The sequence below is a fragment of the Balaenoptera borealis genome (assembly GCF_965194805.1).
Source record: "Balaenoptera borealis genome assembly, chromosome: 12".
NCBI lineage: Eukaryota > Metazoa > Chordata > Mammalia > Artiodactyla > Balaenopteridae > Balaenoptera > Balaenoptera borealis.
Genome location: NC_138869.1, coordinates 48,115,596 through 48,133,367, shown reverse-complemented (window position 1 = coordinate 48,133,367; position 17,772 = coordinate 48,115,596). Strand labels below are relative to the sequence as shown.

Below are 17,772 nucleotides of genomic sequence, written 5' to 3'. Positions count from 1 at the left end.
TCATGGCAGTCCTGGCAAGTTAATACAAAAAGCACTTAGGAAATTTACAGAGGGAATTCCCTGGTGGTCCAGTGGTTAGGACTCCAAGCTTCCAACGCCGGGGCCCGGGTTCAATCCCTGGTCGGGGAACTAAGATCCTGCAAGCCATGTGGCGCGGCCAAAAAAATTTTTTTAAATATATATATACACATATATAAAGAACTTTACAGAGTGACTGGTCTCAAAGCATTGCCATCATCGCCTCGCATCAAATGAAGAAAACTATTTTTAAACTGTGGGACTTGAGGGAGGAAGGCTTCATGTACCAAGGGACATTTGGGTCTATGTGCTCATGCTGAATTTCCATCACAGATGCATCGATGTCTCTCGAGCACGCACACTCACACGTACCCTCCCTCCCCTCCTTTCTGCACAGACAATTCAGAGCAACCACAGTCCACTCAAGGGGCTGTCCTAGCCTTTCAGGATGAGGTTGGGGTGGAAGGGTGATTTTATCAGCAGCCATTTCCTGCACTGGCATGAGGTATCAGGGTGCAGGTGGGGTGACACTTCCTAGGCATTTTCACCCTCACCTGGAGAGAATTAGAAGAATCATCATCCTTTGTCCATGCAGGCATTAACTCCTCAACCACATTTATCGTCCATAAATAAATAACAGTTATGAAATAAACAAATAACAGTTATGATTCTTATTCTAAATCAATATTTCTCAATCTTAGCAGTTTATAGAATTATAGGGGAATTTTAAAAACATCAGGGTCAGAATCCCACTCCAGACCAATGAAATCTGAATCTGAGTTTTTTGCAAATTCCCCCATGTGATTCTAATATGCAGCGAAGGTGGAGAACCACTGTTCTGGATCTTTGCTGCTGGAAATGTGGTCATGCACCAAAGCACAGACACCACCTGGGAGCTAGTTAGAAATGCATAATCCTGGCCCTACTCCAGATCCGACTGCATTTTGACAAGAGCCCAGGTGATCTGTGTGCATGTTACATCTGCAAGCCCTGAGCGAGACTGACCCTTCCTTCTATCGCCTCAGGTGAGAAGGAGAATCCCTTTGGTATCCAACACCGAGCCATCAGCAAGCATGGGGGGGGGGTCCAGCTTTTCTCAGAGATGATGTTCAAGCTATTTAATAACAACGCTGGCCATAGGCAGCTGCGACAGCAGTAACACTGAGCCCTGGATGAATGTCAATTCTGGTCTTACTATTAGTATTCTAGTTCTTAGAGCTTCCTGTCTTGGCTACGGTGATTGTATCAATATCTCAACCTCTGGGGCCTCTCTTGGGGGAGAGGCTGCAACAGGCACGACTGGGGTGGCTTCTCGGCTCCCAACAGTCCCCTTGCTTTGGAAGCAGCATCAGCACACAGGGGCCGGGCCCTCACTGGCTGGTGGGGGCAGGGGGTGTGCCAATTAACCACAACTCTCTTCCAAATTCTGAACAAATTCTAGAAATACAGACAGAATTTTTAAATAGCGCCATTTTACCACATTTGGGCAAAGCTAGAATAGAGGACATAGGTTTAACAAATGAATGAACCCAGGAGGACAACACCAGAAAATGACATTTTTCTCTCCCACCACTGCCCCTGCAAACCCGTACTGCTGACTGTTGACTCATTCTTCCCTACGTGGAAACCCCACACCTTTCTGAGTCACACTTGGCTGTTAATACTCTTTTTTTAAAACGTATTTTAAAAAGGTCAGTCCAATAAAATATCAAAGCATCGATCTCTTATCCACTTAACGCTTCCTGGTCCTCCAACCTGGGCCTCCTCAGGCTGAGGAAACTGTCCTGGGGGAGGGGAGTGGGTGGCTTCTCCTCCCCATCCTTCCCTTCTCCCCTCCCACTCAATCTGCTGCCCTTCTTCCTCCAGGGCTGGGTTCAGATGGGGAGGAAAGGTGGAGAGCAGAGAGGGTCTATCAGGGCTGCTCTGGTCACAGCCTGGCACTGATGCCCTCTGTGTGGTAGTGCCTGAGGCTGCCTCTTTCCCATGGAGCGTTTCTGTGCATTTCTTTAGAAACTCCCACCACTGACCTGGGTGATACCTTCCCAGGTAGCCCACCTCTTGCTCTGCCACAGAGACACCTCACCTTGAGGACTTCACAGGCATGAGGAGGCTACCAGTCCTGGCATCTTCGGATTCCAGGAGACATAGTCTAGTCCTCCAAGGGATTCTCTTGAAATTTTCCTTTAATGGCTTCAAACGTCAAAGAAGCAGAAGGGGGTGGGCCCCGGGGAGAGGAGGGAAATACCCCAGGCTCCCTGAACTCTGTTTCTAAACACATCCTCTCCGTCCACTGCAGGTGCTATGGATGCCCAGGCCTGTGTGCTCTTAGCCAACCTGAGTTCATCTCACCTACAGTGGGCAGTTCCTGGAGGACCAGAAGCTTCCTCCCTCTGACTCCTGCCTCCGGGCTGGAAGCGCCCAGATTTAACAACCCAGGGGCAACGCTTAATCAGTGGAGAATGGGGTCAGCGCCGAGAGGCCGCAGCTCCCAGTTGTTGGTAGGACGATTGTGATGTTAGTTCTGCACAGAGCAGGGCAGGGACTAGGACAAGGCAAGAGAGGCACCAGGGTGCAAGATTTTAGACGGCACCTACCAGGGTCGTGCGAGAGTGGGTCCCTCCTTAATTTGGCACACTGAGTGCGTCACCCGAGTCCTGGCCCTGTCTCAGAGGGTCCCCAGTGGGATTAGGCCTCAGGTCCTCACAGCAGAAGCTACTCAGTAACATCAGGTCAGTTTCTTTCCCTTCCTTCTTTCACGTCCTGACTTCCTCATCCCTGCTGCCTGGAACTGAGGTAGGGGATATATAGGCCCCAGGCTGAGCAGCTGCAGCTGGTCTCCTGCTGATGCTTCAGTTGGGATACCAGCGGGAGCATTGGGCCCTGATTGGGTGCATTCTCATGGATTTCCTGGCCTGACACATGCTCAGAGTAGGTCCTCAGTCTAGGGGAAGGACAAAAGAAGGGAGAAGATGCCAGCTGGAATCCATCTTGGCTGAGAGATGCGTGCCCACACCAGGACCAGATATGGAGATGATTGGCCAGGAAAAAAACCGGAAGACTGCCCCTATTTAAGCAACCTAAGCTGTCCCATTGCACAAAACTCACTCCGAGTTCACCTGTGTGTTCCTTCACATGCTTCTAAAAAACACATATCTTTTTCACAATCTCGGTCTCTTTGCTGAATTCTTTCTTCAAAGAAGACAAGAACCGAGGTCCTTCTTCCAGCTTTTCACCACCAAAATCAGAACCACCTCCCAATAAACTAACTACACCCGAATCCTTGTCTCAGGTCTGCTTCTTGGCAACCCAAGACCATTTCCCGTGTCTCCTTATCAACCGTCACCTCATCTACCATTGAGGTGGTGGGAGTGAAGTTCACAGGACTGGGTATTTTAGCCAATCCTGCCTTTAGGCATCAGTCTCCCTGACCATAAACTGGCTCCTCCCTGGCGGCAGCCCTCCCTTCCCCTGTGGCCCCGAGCCTGTCATGCTGCCAGCAGCATAAACAAACCCAAGAGATGGGATAGTCCTGGCAACACTGGAGCCCTGCTTCCCACTGGGAACAGAATTACATCATAAGTGGCCTTCCCTCAGTTTTAAGAAATAAGCCCCCCCACACAAAAATTAACAACAAATGGAAACACTCCAAATGCCCAACAGTAGAGGATTAGTTAAATTATAGTATATCCATACAATGGAATACATGGGCATTCAAAACGATATTGTACCTCTATTCTTATTGATCCTGATGAATTTTCATAACATTAAATGATACAAAGATTAAAAAAAAAAAAGAAAGAAGCCCATAGAGGAGAGGTGGGCCAAGACCAGGAGGGGAGTTTTCTCATAGATTTCAGTGCTCTGCCTTTAGCTCCCTCCTTCCTGGCATTCCTGCTCCCACAGCTTCCAGTTGCTCTGGCAGCCCTGAGTTCCGACCTGTCTCTCAGGCCAGAACACAAGATGCCAGCATGACAGAAGTAGGCACAAACTCCCGTGTCATCATGCCTACCCACGAAACAGGGCTGTGGTCTGGAGACTGGGGGAGCAGAGGAGAAAGTGTGGGAACAATTTACACTAGAGGCAGGACGTGGGCTTTGGGCCCAGAAGGTGACACATGCGATTATGAATTTGTAGAAAACGAGGAATTCAGGGAAGGGATTACTTTAGAGTCCTGGTGTGGTGTTACTGCTACACCAAGAAAACCAATTCCATCTTAGCGGCTGCTTTCTTGGGTCACTTCCGGCACAAAATGTTGCAAGTTGGGTTCCCTAGAAGCAGACTCTGAGAGGGAGATGAGGGTGCAGGGAGTTGATTAAGGGGTGCCCTTGGGGTCAACATCTGTGAGAGGGAGTAGAGGGAGGCAAGAACTGGGGAGACAGAGAGGTGAAGCTCTGAAGGCCTCAGCTCACCCTCCCAGGGAGCTCTGAAACTGGAATGACCCTTCTGAGATGCCTCGAATTTGGGTTGAGAAAGTTGGGCCTTTATAACCTGGTGTAGATCAGTCATTTGATGCAGGCTAGACCTTTGGCTAGGGGGCTTTCTTCAGCCAAAACAATTCCTGAGACGGCTGACAGCAGGGGGCCACCTGCCCGCAGCACTCCCAGAAGCTGGGGGAATAAGTCCTTCAGTCTGAAGGGAGACCAGGGGCACATCCCAATGTCCACTGCAGTCCTTTCCACCTGGGTCAACCTCTGCCGCCGGACAACAAGCTCCTTGACGGCAGAGGGAACGGCTCAGAGACCACCTTCACATCTCACAATGGACCTAACAACGAGTATGCCTTGGGCCACATTTGTTGATGCGTGGACAAGCTGCTTCCTCTGACTTCAATGAGCCTGCATTCTAAGAAATACAGCCCTGGTGTTGGCATGCAGGTAGGAATCTTTGTTAAATAGAGAAAGTCACTATTACTGAGCCCTTCTGAAGTGCTGGTTCCAGTTCTTCTGGTTGAGCTGGCTTGTGGGCTCGATTTCCTCAGGATGAGAAACTGAAGGAGGGGGCAGGAGAGGAAGTGGAGGAGGATGGCTGAGGCCTGGAGGGGTGAAGGGGGTGAGCAAGGCAGGGAGATGCACAGGGGGCAAAGAGACCAGGAAGGCACCAGTGAAAACTCAACCAGCATTGAAAATAGGACCAAGGTCTCGGGGAGCAGAAAGGAGGCTGATTCAGGGAACCTCCCGTCATCTCTCTCTCTCACACTCACCCACCTGAACCTCAGCTCTCCTAAGCCCACCGTCTGTCTGCTCCACTCAGCAGCTCCTGGTTGAAACACACATTACCTCCTGCCTAGTTGCACTTAGTTCCTGACAACAAGCCTCAAGCTGACTTTCCTCATTGCCGGGCGATTCTACTCAATGTCCCTGATCAACTCAGCCTCCCAGCTTCCCAAACAACCATTTCACCCTGATACTCTGTCCCCATTCTCAGCCAATCAATGGTCTTGCTTCTGATTTCACTGAAAAACTAGAATCAATCAAAACAGCTATTTCACACACTGCCACTCCTTACTCAAGTTCAGTCTGTGTCAGGAGGCTCAGCCCGTGGACCTCTCCTCCTCTCTGTCCACCCAACTAGGTGCAGTCACTCATTCCCATGGCTTTAATACCATCAACAGGCTGGTCATGCCCACATTAATTTCTCTAGTCTAGCCTGTATTTCTTTCTTGAACTTGATTTGTACACGCAGTAGCCTACTCGACAGTTCCATTTGATGCATCTAAGTGAAATGTATCCCACATAAAATTCTTGATTCACCTTCCACAAACCTGGTGGAATTTGCCTCTGGATGAATGACATCTACATCCCCAGTTGCTCAAGCCAAAAACATAATCCACTAACTTCTCTCTTTGCCTCACCCTGCACTTCCAATCCATTAGCACGTCTTGTTGCTTCCACCTTCAAAATATATCCGAATCCACAGTATCTCTCACTCGAACTGCAGTGATAGCTTCCTCACTCTCCCCAGTCACTCATTCCTTGACAATCCCCACCCGGGTGACACTGTCTACTTTCTGGTCCATCCTGCACAGGCTATTTCCCGGAGAGGTAGCGTAAGGCAGGGGTGAGGGGACACACACGGGAGCCAGATGGCCTAAATCAAAACCCAACCTATGATTAGCCATACGCCCTTGGGCAAAATTATTCAACCTCCTTCTTCCTCACATTCCTCACTTGTAATGGGAATAACAAATATGGATTTCCCTCATAGAACTCTTATGAGAATTAAAGGGAGTCCTCTTCCCTCATAGCTCAAAATTGTAATCATTTACTGAGCACCTGTGAGAGTCCAGGCTTCCTGCTCAGCCCAGTACACATTCCCGTTTCTCAAACTGGATACACATATACCTGGTGACAAGTGACAGTGGGCCAGAGGCACTCTAAGCCACAAGATAAATGTAAAAAAAAAAATCTTGAATATGGTTGACAATGGAGAAAGACGGTTCCAGGAAAAGGGACCGATTGTGTAATGCTGTGGAAGGAATAACAGCAAGGACTTAATTAATACTGACTGTGCCAGGCATTGTTCTAGGAGCTTTACAAATATCAGTTTACTTAATTTTCTAACAGCTCTATGAAGCAAGTCCGTTATTACGCCTGTTTTATAAGTGAAGAACATGAGGGAGTGGAGGTTGAGTAACTTGCTGAGGTCACCTGGCTAATCCAGACAGGAATGTGAATCAGGCAGCGTGGCTCCAGCGTGGGTCCCTCTAGCCTCCACCTTACAGGGCCTTGCTGTGAACAGCTGCCAGGGGACAGACATGAAAGGACACAGGTTTCACCAGAAATGAGTGACTGGAAAGAGACAAATGGATAAGAAAAGAGATGGGAATGAAGAATCACGGCTTCAGGTGCTCTCAACCTGGGCTTGAATCCCAGCTCAGCCACATTGTGACCCAGTGCACAAGTTTCTCACCTGTAAAATGAGTTCATAGCTATGTCTTAGGCTGCTGGGTACAGAAAAAGCACCCACTGCTTATTAACCATGCTGCTTCTTTAGGATCTTCTTCCTGTTATTACAAAAGAGTTGAGTTCTTCTAGATCCTGATTTTCTGTCTAGTTGCTTTACCTACTGTTGAGGGAGGGTTGTTAAGTCCACAATTACCATTGTTGATGTGTCTTTTTTTCCTTCAGTTCTATCAGGTTTTGCTTCATATATTTTTCAGCTCTGTTGACTGGTGCATACACATTTACAGATGCTATGATAAAAGGGTCAATCCACCAAGAAGATATAGCATCTGTAAATGTGTATGCACCAGTCAACAGAGCTGAAAAATATATGAAGCAAAACCTGATAAACTAAAGGAGAAAAAGACACAGCAACAATGATATTGTGGATTTTAACAACCCTCCCTCAACAATAGATAAAGCAACTAGACAGAAAATCAGGATCTAGAAGAACTCAACTCTACCATTGACTAACAGGATCTAATTGACATTTATAGAATACCCAACAACAGCAGAATACACATTCTTTTTAAGTGTTCAGAGATCAAATACTAATAGAGACCATATCTTGGGCCATAAAATAAACCTCAACAAATTTAAAAGAATTTAAATCATACAGAGTGTATTCTCTGACCATAATGGAACTTAACTAGAAATCAATAACAGAAAAATTTCCAAACACTTGGAAAGTAAACAACACACTTCTGAATAACCCATGGGTCAAAGAGAAAGTCTCAAGGGAAATTACACACACACACACACACACACACACACACACACACACACACACACACCGAATTGAGTTATTTTCAGTGCCATTCAGGCTAACGGCATGATTTGCAGAGGGTCAACATTGTTCTAATAGATAATACTGATCATAGCCAATGTATTGAACACTCCAACTTGGTACACTACATACATGGTCACATAGAGTGTCCCATTTAATTATCACCAAAACTCTAAGAAGGATGGGTTTCTACTATTTTTCCCACTTTGTTAATGAGGAAGCAGAAGCTTAAATTAGCTAAGTAACTTGTCCAAGGTCACAGAGCTAATAAATGGGAAGATCAGCTTAAACCCAGGCACCAAAGTTCTGTGAAAATGTTAGGTTTCAGGGGACACCAGGGAACCTGCTACAGATCACAACCCTACCCTAACCAACTCCTTTATAACTAAGTCATATCTCAACACTCTTACCAAAACACTGCCCACCATCTGGTGAGGAATAGGCTTTCTCTTCAGCCCCTGATAACTGCCAGGAGGTGGGAAATTCAAAGAAGGGAGAGGAGGACCACAGAGTCCTTCATTTGAGCAGGAGAGATGTAGAAATCTCTGAGGTCGTAAATGCTAATACCTCTCCAGGTATGAGTCAGAGGGTTCACTGAGAACATCAAAATAGTTTCATTTCCAGAAAAACAGCAGAACAGAAATAAAAATAGCTTTCTGACCTATGAAATACGGAAAAGTTCATATGTTTTTTCAAGGGTCAGGGGGAAGAGTGGTATGCAGGGGATTTTAAAATTGTACTTAATTTTTACTTTTAGCCCTATAATATATGCAAAAAATTTAAACAGTATTCAAAGTTCATAACAAAATATAGCTGCCCCTTGTCCCCCCCCCACACTAGCCCCCCACTCCAAAAAGGATCACCAAAGATACTTTTAGTTGTTTTTCCCCCTCTGGTATTTACCATCAAAATTTCTAAATAGTAGGCTTATCCTGCTATTTCTCAATTCATAACTTTTATTTTCTGTTGATTTGCTGTTGAGGAAGTTGAGGATTTAGTTCTCTTACCCTTCCCACCTCCTTTAAGCTCATATTACATTTCAGAAAGATGGCTCCCAGGTCCTCATAGTTGACAACACACTGTATACAGACTTCTAGGTCTTAGGGGTTTTTTCATGTCATTGAAAACTTCCTCATAAATGCCATTTTAATGCATAATGCCTCATCATACAGAAGTCTCTAACTTTTTTCAACTGCTTCCTTATTTTGGAATTTGGGATTTGGGTTGATTTCAATTTTTTTTTCTATCGTAAATAATGTTGTAAAAGTACACTTGAACATACATTTTAAAAACATGTTTCAACATCTCCTGGGGATTCTTAAATGTGGAATTAACGAATCAAAGTACATATATGTTGTCAACTATGAGGGGAAAAATGGCCACAGAAAATACACTGGATGGTGTTAAGATCAAATACAGAATAAAAATAGAGGGTTAACTCTCCTTGTTGCAAATAAGGGAGGAGACTTCTCTCCCCCTCCCTTTTGTTTCAGAATTTCTTTGTTCTTTTCAAATGTACATAAATCTTTATAATGACCTCATAACTGAGGATCATTTCCTGAGGACCTGGGAGCCATCTTTCTGAAATGCAAACCATCTCCCAGTTTCTGTGGGAGGATAAGAACCTAACTTTGGTACTCTCTGTTCCAATTTGCAATGAGAAGTTTGTTTCTCCTCTGATTAAAGCCAACACAAGGGGTCTCCCCGATTACTTAGGTAAATTTGGAACCAACTACGTGTGACAAAAGGTACTGCTCCTCTTACTAGGGGACTAGTTATTGTTCACCTTGAGAAAGTGTGTGTAATGGGCTGTATCTGCTTGGCTATGTAGGGGGGTGCGATTACTTTCCATCTTTGCAATCTCTTTGCGGATTGTCTGTTATGCGATCACATTCTGGTTTAATATAGTATATTCAATAATAAAACAGCTTTCTTCCTCTGCTACCTTTGTGGAGAAGTTTTCTGCGTTGGGAGAAGATTTTGCTTTTGTAAACTATATTCTCTCTGTAACTGAGCAGGACCCTGTGGGGCCTTCCCAGGACAGACCCCTCCCCGCAAGTCCTCTGCTTCAGTTCCCCTCTGAAGTACCTAGATAACACTATTTGCTGCACATTTCCTGAGTGGTTTTACAATGCTAAAACCACCACCAAATGGAAGAAGTTAACTACATGATGGCCAAGAACACGTAGGCCCCAGACCTACTGGAGCCTGAGGATTGATAATGTTAGCTCCTGTGACACCACCCTGTTACCTCACCATCAGCCAATCAGAGAATTGTGCACGAGCTGATCACATACCCCTCAATGCCCCCTCCCTCACCTGGCCTTTAAAAATGCCTCCCTGAAACCCATCATGGAGTTCAGGTTTTTTGAGCACTAGCTGCCCCAGACTCCTTGTCTGGCATCTTATGATAAACACTGCACTTTCCTTCACCACAACCCAGTGTCAGCAGACTGGCTTTACTGCACAGGAGCCAGGGGACCCAAGTTTGGTTCGGTAACACCTCAACAATGGCACTCTGCCATAATGATATTAACAATGGCCCGTGGATGGAGTGGAATCCCACCTGTTAATAAGCTGTCAACTCATTGCTATGATTCGTTTTTTATACCAGAGAGTGAAAGTTTGTGTGTGCACCTGGCGTTGGAAATCTCAGGCTTAGCACCCCATCCTGCTGCTCTTCAGACCCTCTTTCAAAGTATGACCGTTTCATCCTTTTCAATCTTTTGTTTGTTTCGTGGTTCCTAAACATTAGAGATGGCACTGGACATCTTACCCATGTCTTGTGTTGTCCTCTCCCCTCCCCACTGAGAAACAGCTGCTCATCACACCTTGAAATTGAGGTGATTTTCACCTTCTTCTGTCCTTGAACTTTCAAGCATAGACTATGACAAGTTTCCAAGATGCACCAGCTGCCGCTCCCGATCAGACCCTGTGGGGAAAGAGTTTATTGAGAGAGTCTGCTAGCAAGACACACAGTACAATCTACTGTGACGTAATTCACAGAAATGATATCCCATCACCTTTGCCACATCCATATTCCATGGTTAGAATCCAGTTGCAGGTCTTGCCCAGCTCAAGAGAAAGGGATCACACAAGGGTGCGAATAGCAGGAGGGGGGATAATTGGACCATCTTCAAGTCTGCCCACCACAGTCTTCGGAGACTTTTGTTAGACACAGGCTCACACTTCCTCATTCTGTGTACCATGCCTCCTAACCTTCCTTCATATTTTCTCCCCTTTTGTCCTTCTGCAGTGCATTCTGGTAGTATCTTCAGATCTTTCTTAAAGTTCACAAATTCTTCTTCTCCTGAGTTTAACCTTAACTCATCTGTTGCATTTTATATTTTCAGTCATTTTGTATTTTTTATTTCCAGAACGTCTACTGGTTTTTATATCACACAAACTACTTTCCATGGCCTTGTATTTCATCATATCCCACTATCTTTCTTTATTTCTTTAAATATATTAATATACTCATTTTATAGTCTTTATTTACAATTTCTGTATCCAAAGTCCTCATGGGTCCGGTCTTGAGGTTTGATGTTTTTGGTTAATTCTGATCCATGCTGGCTCAGTTCCATGTGTGTTTTGATTTTTGATTGTGAACTCGTATTACTTGGAATTTTACCTATGGTGATGCCAGACAGCTTCAGTTTACCCCTCTAGAGTAAACCCTTTTCCACCCTGCTCTGCCTATTTGGATCTATTTGGACCACATCAGGTATTTAATGCTCTGGATTCCTTCCTGTGAAGCTGCCTCAGCTTGACTAGGTTCCTCCCTCCAAGATCCCTGCTCCTCTCAAGGTAATCTACTGTACATGACTCCATCCAGTTCTGGAAACCTCTCCTTCCCTTTGTCCTTTTAAGCCTAAAGGTGGTAGCAGTTCATCTTGCCATTATGCTGTGGGGACTAGGTTACTACACTAGTCCCTGTGGTGCCTCTACTTGCCCGTACCTTTGTAAATAGCCCTTTATAAATCAACCGTCTGTTTCCATCTCTATGGACCCAGCTGTTTCCATACTGGACCCAGCTTATGTGCCTCCCCAGAACTGCTCAGCCCTGCTGGCCTTCTGAACACTGGCTGCTTCCTAGCCGCAGTGCCCCAGTGGTGGCCCACACGGTCTCTGCCATTGTTAAGTCTAGGCTTCCGCCTTCCCAGCCTCAGTTCCTAGTGCTGCTGGTGCGTTAGCCTCCCCAGGGATGACGTGAAGGCGGTAGGGCAGCCTCCGTCATGTCCACCGCACTGGGAGACTTGACAGCTCTGCTTCTAGGTCTGACCTGCCTGCATCCATGGGGCGTCTGGCTTTCCCAGCAGCTGCCCCGAGAGCCCAGGCTACACAACCCAGAAATGCAGGGAAGTGAACGCCCCACAGGGGAAATGTGGACCAAAGAGACTTAAGAGAAGACAAAGAGCTGAGGATTAAACTGCTTGCCCTTTGTCCCTGTAGGTAACTGTTCTAAGAGGCAGAGGTTCCCTGGGTCTCTGGCAGAGGTCCCACATGACCTGGCGACCAGTGTACTTTCTGTGAAGCTGTGGCCAGCTCAGGAACAAACCACTTTATACTGCTTTTCCTCTCCCAGCCTCACTTTCCTTTTTCCTTCACTTTGTTCCCTTGACTCATACATCCCAATACGGCATTACTACACAGGCTTTGCCTCAGCCTCTGTTTTCTAGGGACACAGCTAAGACAGACATTGAGGGGGCTGCCCTTTGTGGAATCCTGCTTTGTGTGGGCCTCAGACAAGGCTCCCACCCTTCCCAGCCCAGACTTTGTCTCCATCCTCCTTGCTGCAGGGGCACAACCCATGAAGACCAGGCTCCTGGCCTGAGGCACCACAGGGTGCCCAGGGCGACGAAGGCTCCGGCTGCCCTCACCTTTCTGGATTTGCATCCCAGGCTCTAAGGTTTTCCCTTGCTTTTCTGCCACATCAGTATTATATATTTTATTTTATTTTACTGTATTGTATTGTATTGTATTGTATTGTATCCTATTCTATTCTACTCTATTTTATTTTGCCGCGCCACACGGCATGTGGGATCTTAGTTCCCCGACCAGGGATTGAACCTGTACCCACTGCAGTGGGAGCGCAGAGTCTTAATCACTGGACCGCCAGGGAAGTCCCCCAGTCATTTATTTTAAACGGTGTTGTTAAATAATTATCCAGCATCTTAGGTGTTCTGTACCAGGAGGGTGCCCCTAGACTTTCTCATTGCTTATATTACCTGGAAATTCTCTTTCTTTCTCATTTTTTTTTTCTCTACCTCTTCTTTCTTTTCCTCGGTCCACTGTCTTTCATCCCTCCCAGGATTTGACATAGATGTGTCTCTGGAAAGCCTCCACACTGAATCTCTGGGATTCAAAGTTCTGCACCCCCCAGCCCCAGCCTCAGCTCAGGGTTCCATGTAGTGTATCTACAAGAGAACTTGATAAATCTGCTAGAACTGGGTGGTCAGGCAAACAGCAGGCAAGCACAATAGGTGTATAGCCTGGAGAGGTCCTAGGGAGGATGTGGTCCCTCCGTTTCATCATGCTGAGTGGGAAACGGGCATACACGCGTGGGCTTAGCCCTCCAGCCAGCCAGCCCTGCTTCTCACACACAGTTAGAGGGAGGGTTGAAAGAATGACTTGAAAGTGTTTCGAAAATAGCTGTCCATGCCACAGACGGTCAACTTACGTATGGCTCTGACTCACTGTGCAGGGAAGATGCAGTGTGCGCCCTGTGGTCACAGTGAGGCTCCTAATGACATCATCCATGAGCCGCAGTGCCAGCCTGTGTGCCCCATATGAATTGTTCAGAATCGGTTGCCCAGCAAACGGAGAGCCAGGGGAAAAGCAGTTGTAAATAAAGACAGAGAAGAATGAGCAGTTTCACGAATCCTCTGCGTGCCAGCTGCCTGCCTTTCTGAAGGTCTGTCTGACTGTTTCTCCAGCCCAGGTGTCACCTGAGCAGGTATCCTTCTGGAGTCTGGTCACCCACAGTGTGGTGTGTCCAATGACCACCCTTGGGATGGGGGTCCTAGGTGCAGAGCTGAATTCAAGGACTCTCAAAGCTATTCAGGCAGCTTTTCCATGGGGGCCTCTAGCGAAAAATCCATTCAGTACAGGATTAAGTCTTGGCCCCCTTGTCCAGCTGCCTTGCCCCTCGCCCTGGATGTTCCCTAGGGCCCTGGAGAGTGGCCTAGTGGACCTCATGGCCTCACATTTTTCCTCCCCACTGGGGCTTTTAACTTCTGTGTCCCTCTTCCCTCATCGGATCTCTGCTTCCCTCTGTCTTCAGCAGATTCCTTGTCTGTTCTTGTGCTTTACCATTTTCCTTGTCTTTGGCAAACTCGATGAGTCAATGTCACCATCGTCTGTGTGTGTTTTGGTGCGAGGCAGAAGCCTAGCAAAGCAGGGCTTGAGGTGTGCACCCATTGCGTTAAAAGAGGTGCGTGACTTCAGGTCTGCCTGCAAAGGGCTCCTGATCGTGTGGGGGCAGGAGGGGTGCTCGGTGAATGGATTCAGCTGTTCTTCTGAAATGTTCCCTCAGAACATCCCTTTCAGCCTTTCTCTAGCAGAAGTCCTTTCAAGGCAAGCATTTTCTCTCCTGAAGCCTGGCTTTCGCTCACTCTTGCTCCTGCCTGTCAAACTTATTTTCTGCCAGTCTGTCTGTCTGTCTGTCTCTGCACCTGAGTGCTCTCCTCACTGGCTCCTTCCCCCGGAGAGGTGAGGTGAGCAGTGCCTCAGAACAGGGTGCAGGCCCCCAGGTCTCGGCCTGGAGAGGAGGGAGGGTGACACCTGCTGGGCGACTGCTGAGTCCACCCGGCCTTGCCCGGCTTCTGGACCCTTCCGAGCAGAACTGCTTCCTGCTCCCACTCTGCCATCTGGTGGGAAGGAGCCCCAAGCCTGAGGTTCAGTGCCCCCCACCCCTGCACCCAGTGCCTGCACCCACCAGCCGCCTGGCCCCCTGGGTTGTCTCCCTTTGGCCCTGCAGGGGGTCCCCAAGATGAGCACAAACACTTTGAGAGTTTTAGGGCTTGGATACCACATCCCAAGAAGCATGGGATCTCCCAAAGAACAGGGTCAAGCTGGGCTTGTGACCACGGCCCCTCTGAGAGGGACACAGGAAGGGGAGGCCCGCCCTCAGTGAGGAGGAAGGCCCCAGGTGTGCGAACCGCCCCCCCCCCCAGGCCCGGCTTCCCTCAGGCACTCACCGCGTGGTGACCTTGGGCAGTGGCCGCCCCTCCCAAGCTGGGGTTGTGCTCCATAGCCTGAGGGTGACCGCGGCTCCCTTGGGAGCTGCCACAGGAAATGACGACAAGGTAAACGTGCAGCTGTCCATGTAGGTCAGGTCAAAATGTTCCTGTAAACCTCCAACAAGACAAATGTCATTCTCTGTTCTGCAACTTTTTATCTCTATAGGGATGGCAAAGTGTTATATCTTTAAAGGTCAGAGTCTTGAGAAGGGGCTATCCTATGTATCTCAGGCTATAGGCAACATTCTTAACCGGAAGCAAAAGCAATAGAATACAAAGGTTAAAGTAAAAGAAACATCTGATATGGAGTGAGATTTGTTCTTCCCTGTTATAAGGGGAACATGTTGGCAGCAGGACATAGGAGTGGACGGACACAGTCCCTGCGCTCATGATGTTTCTGTTTAATGAGCAGACAGACATCAAACACACTCTATGTCCAAGAGGGTGGTGGTGAAGTGGGACCGGTCCTGTGAAGAGGAAATAAAGGACTGAGAGAATTGACGCAGTGGGAGAACCTAATGCAGCTGAGAGGGTCAGGGGGTCTCTGTGTAGAACCCACTTGCTATCTAAAGAGACAGCCAAGTAGGGAGAGGAGGGGAGGGAGGGGCCAAGACCAGAAAAAGCTTAGAATCTTAGGAACTGAAATGAGTTCATAGCTGCTGGAGTATACTGTAACATGAGTTTAAACCAAGGGATCCTGCCAACTGAGCAGGGTGGTTCACACAGAAAACGTGCTGCTCCTCTGTTCCCCTGCCACTGGGCTGCAGGAACTTTTCCCTTTGCCCATTTGGCAGAGAGACAAAGCCTTAAGGTCACCTCTCCCCCACCCCCATCCGCCCCTGGCCGCCTCCAACACCTCACAGAGGGTGGGACAAAAACAGGTCTTCCCCGTTGGACAGCTCTGAGGAGTGTCTGGCTTCCGACAGGTGTCATAAGCACATTCACCAGGACCAAAAGCTTTAGATCAGTGTCTTCCAGTAGTGTCCAACAGCAAGAGCCACACACATAATTTTCTAGTAGTGATTTTAAAAGTAAAGAGAAACAGGTAAAATGTTAACAAAATACTTTAGTAAACCCAATACCTCTAAAATATTATCATTTCAACATGTAATTAATATAAACATTATGAATGAGATATGGTACATTCTTTTTTTTCATGCTGAGTCTTAAAAAAATCTGGTAAATATTTTATACTTACATGACAGTGCAATTGAGACTAGCCACATCACCAGTGCTCCACAGCCACGTGTGGCCTGTGACCACTGCATTGGACAGTGCAGCTCTAGACACTGCAATTTTGAAACCACGGCTCCCCAGAGAGACCGGCCCACTGGCACAGAGAAGCTTTAGAAGAATACTCAGGGAGACAGACAGCACGTACAGCAACTAGTGTAGAATTACAAACAGGGTGCTCTCTACTCCAGGGAGATACAACCAGGCTAAGTCGTGAGCTTGGCCTGGAGCACGGCCCAGACCTCCCCTCTGGCAGTGTACCCATCAAACACCCCTCCCCAGTGCCCTGAGTCTACCCTCATCCATCTCTTTTTTTTTAAATTTAATTTTATTTATTTTTTTATACAGCAGGTTCTTATTAGTGATCCATTTTATACACATTAGTGTATATATGTCAATCCCAATCTCCCAGTTCATCATACCCTCATTCATCTTGCCAATACTTTTTTTTCTCCTCAAAGAACTGAGTGTAACTTGTCTTTCTCTTTTTTTTTTTTTTTTAAGTTTTCACCTGTATTATTACCTTCAGATGCTGAAAGAGGACAACAGAGCCATTGTGATGTGGTAGAAAGAACACTGCCCAGGGCATCAAAGAAGGCAGAATCCAGTTCCTGTCCATCTTTTACCAGACCTGTGGTCCATAGTGAGTCACAAGTGTCAGTACAGTGTGGTAAGGAAGAGCTCGGATTCCAAAGTCAGACTGCAGCTCTAGGTCCTGTACTGTGCCCATTTCTGTGCCTTCACATCCTTTCTGTAAAATGGGAACAGTATCAGTGTTGTTTGAGTATTAAACAAGGTAACAATTGCAAAGCACTTAGCACAGAGCTTGGCACACGGTAAACATTAATAACTAGGATGATGATGATTATGTTTTACCTGTTGTTATCTCTGCACCTGTTTTCTTGGTTGTAAAGTGGAGATAATCATGCCTCATGAACCTGCTTTATAGGGTTCTGTGAGGCTTACAAGAAATAAAGAATGTGAAAACACTTTATAAAACTGGGAAGCCCTTTATCAAGTCCAAAAATTACTTCTTAGTCCCACAGCCTAGCTGTAAACAGCCTTTGCAAATTGAGAATTCGGAAGGGGAGTCTGTGTGATACCCGTAGCTCCATCACTGGACGAGGTGAGGCCTAAATACCCAGCTTCAGCACTCTTTTCCTGGGTAAACTCTGACTTCAGCTCTGTTTTATCATCTCTATGATGGGCTGAGGACACCCAGCTCGCAGGCCAATGGATTGAGGGTCAATTGAGCCCCTGACTATGGTGTGCCTGGCACAGGGTCTGCCTGACTTGGGGCCCTGGAGGGGACCTTGCTGCCCACACCTGCCTCAGCCAGGCCTGGGCCAGCAGTTCACATGACAACCACAAAGGGGAGCCTCAAAGCTTCCACTGAGGGAATGGTTCACCAACCCCACCATCAACAACCCCTCTATTCCCTGTTCCCCCCTCACCTGCTTTTCTCTCAGGGCCAGGAGGAAAGCCCTTTAGGAAGGAGTGATGGTCATCCACCCTGAGTCTGCCCAGAGGCATCTGCTTTGGGTTCGGTAAC

General features: G+C 47.2%; 1 protein-coding gene across 4 annotated transcripts in view; it reads right to left on the bottom strand.

Moving 5' to 3' along the window:
* CCR8 (C-C motif chemokine receptor 8) overlaps positions 1 to 17,772 on the bottom strand; it is a 157,024-nt gene that overhangs the window by 41,988 nt on the left and 97,264 nt on the right. For all 4 annotated transcript variants that reach the window (XM_082348658.1, XM_082348657.1, XM_082348660.1 and 1 more), the window contains 3 exons: positions 17,675 to 17,772; positions 14,946 to 16,971; positions 10,523 to 10,678 (listed from right to left, as the gene is read on the bottom strand). In XM_082348658.1, coding sequence (XP_082204784.1) covers positions 10,523 to 10,678; positions 14,946 to 14,999 — 210 coding nt within the window. In that variant the 5' untranslated portion in view covers positions 15,000 to 16,971; positions 17,675 to 17,772. The remainder of the gene's footprint in view (positions 1 to 10,522; positions 10,679 to 14,945; positions 16,972 to 17,674) is intronic.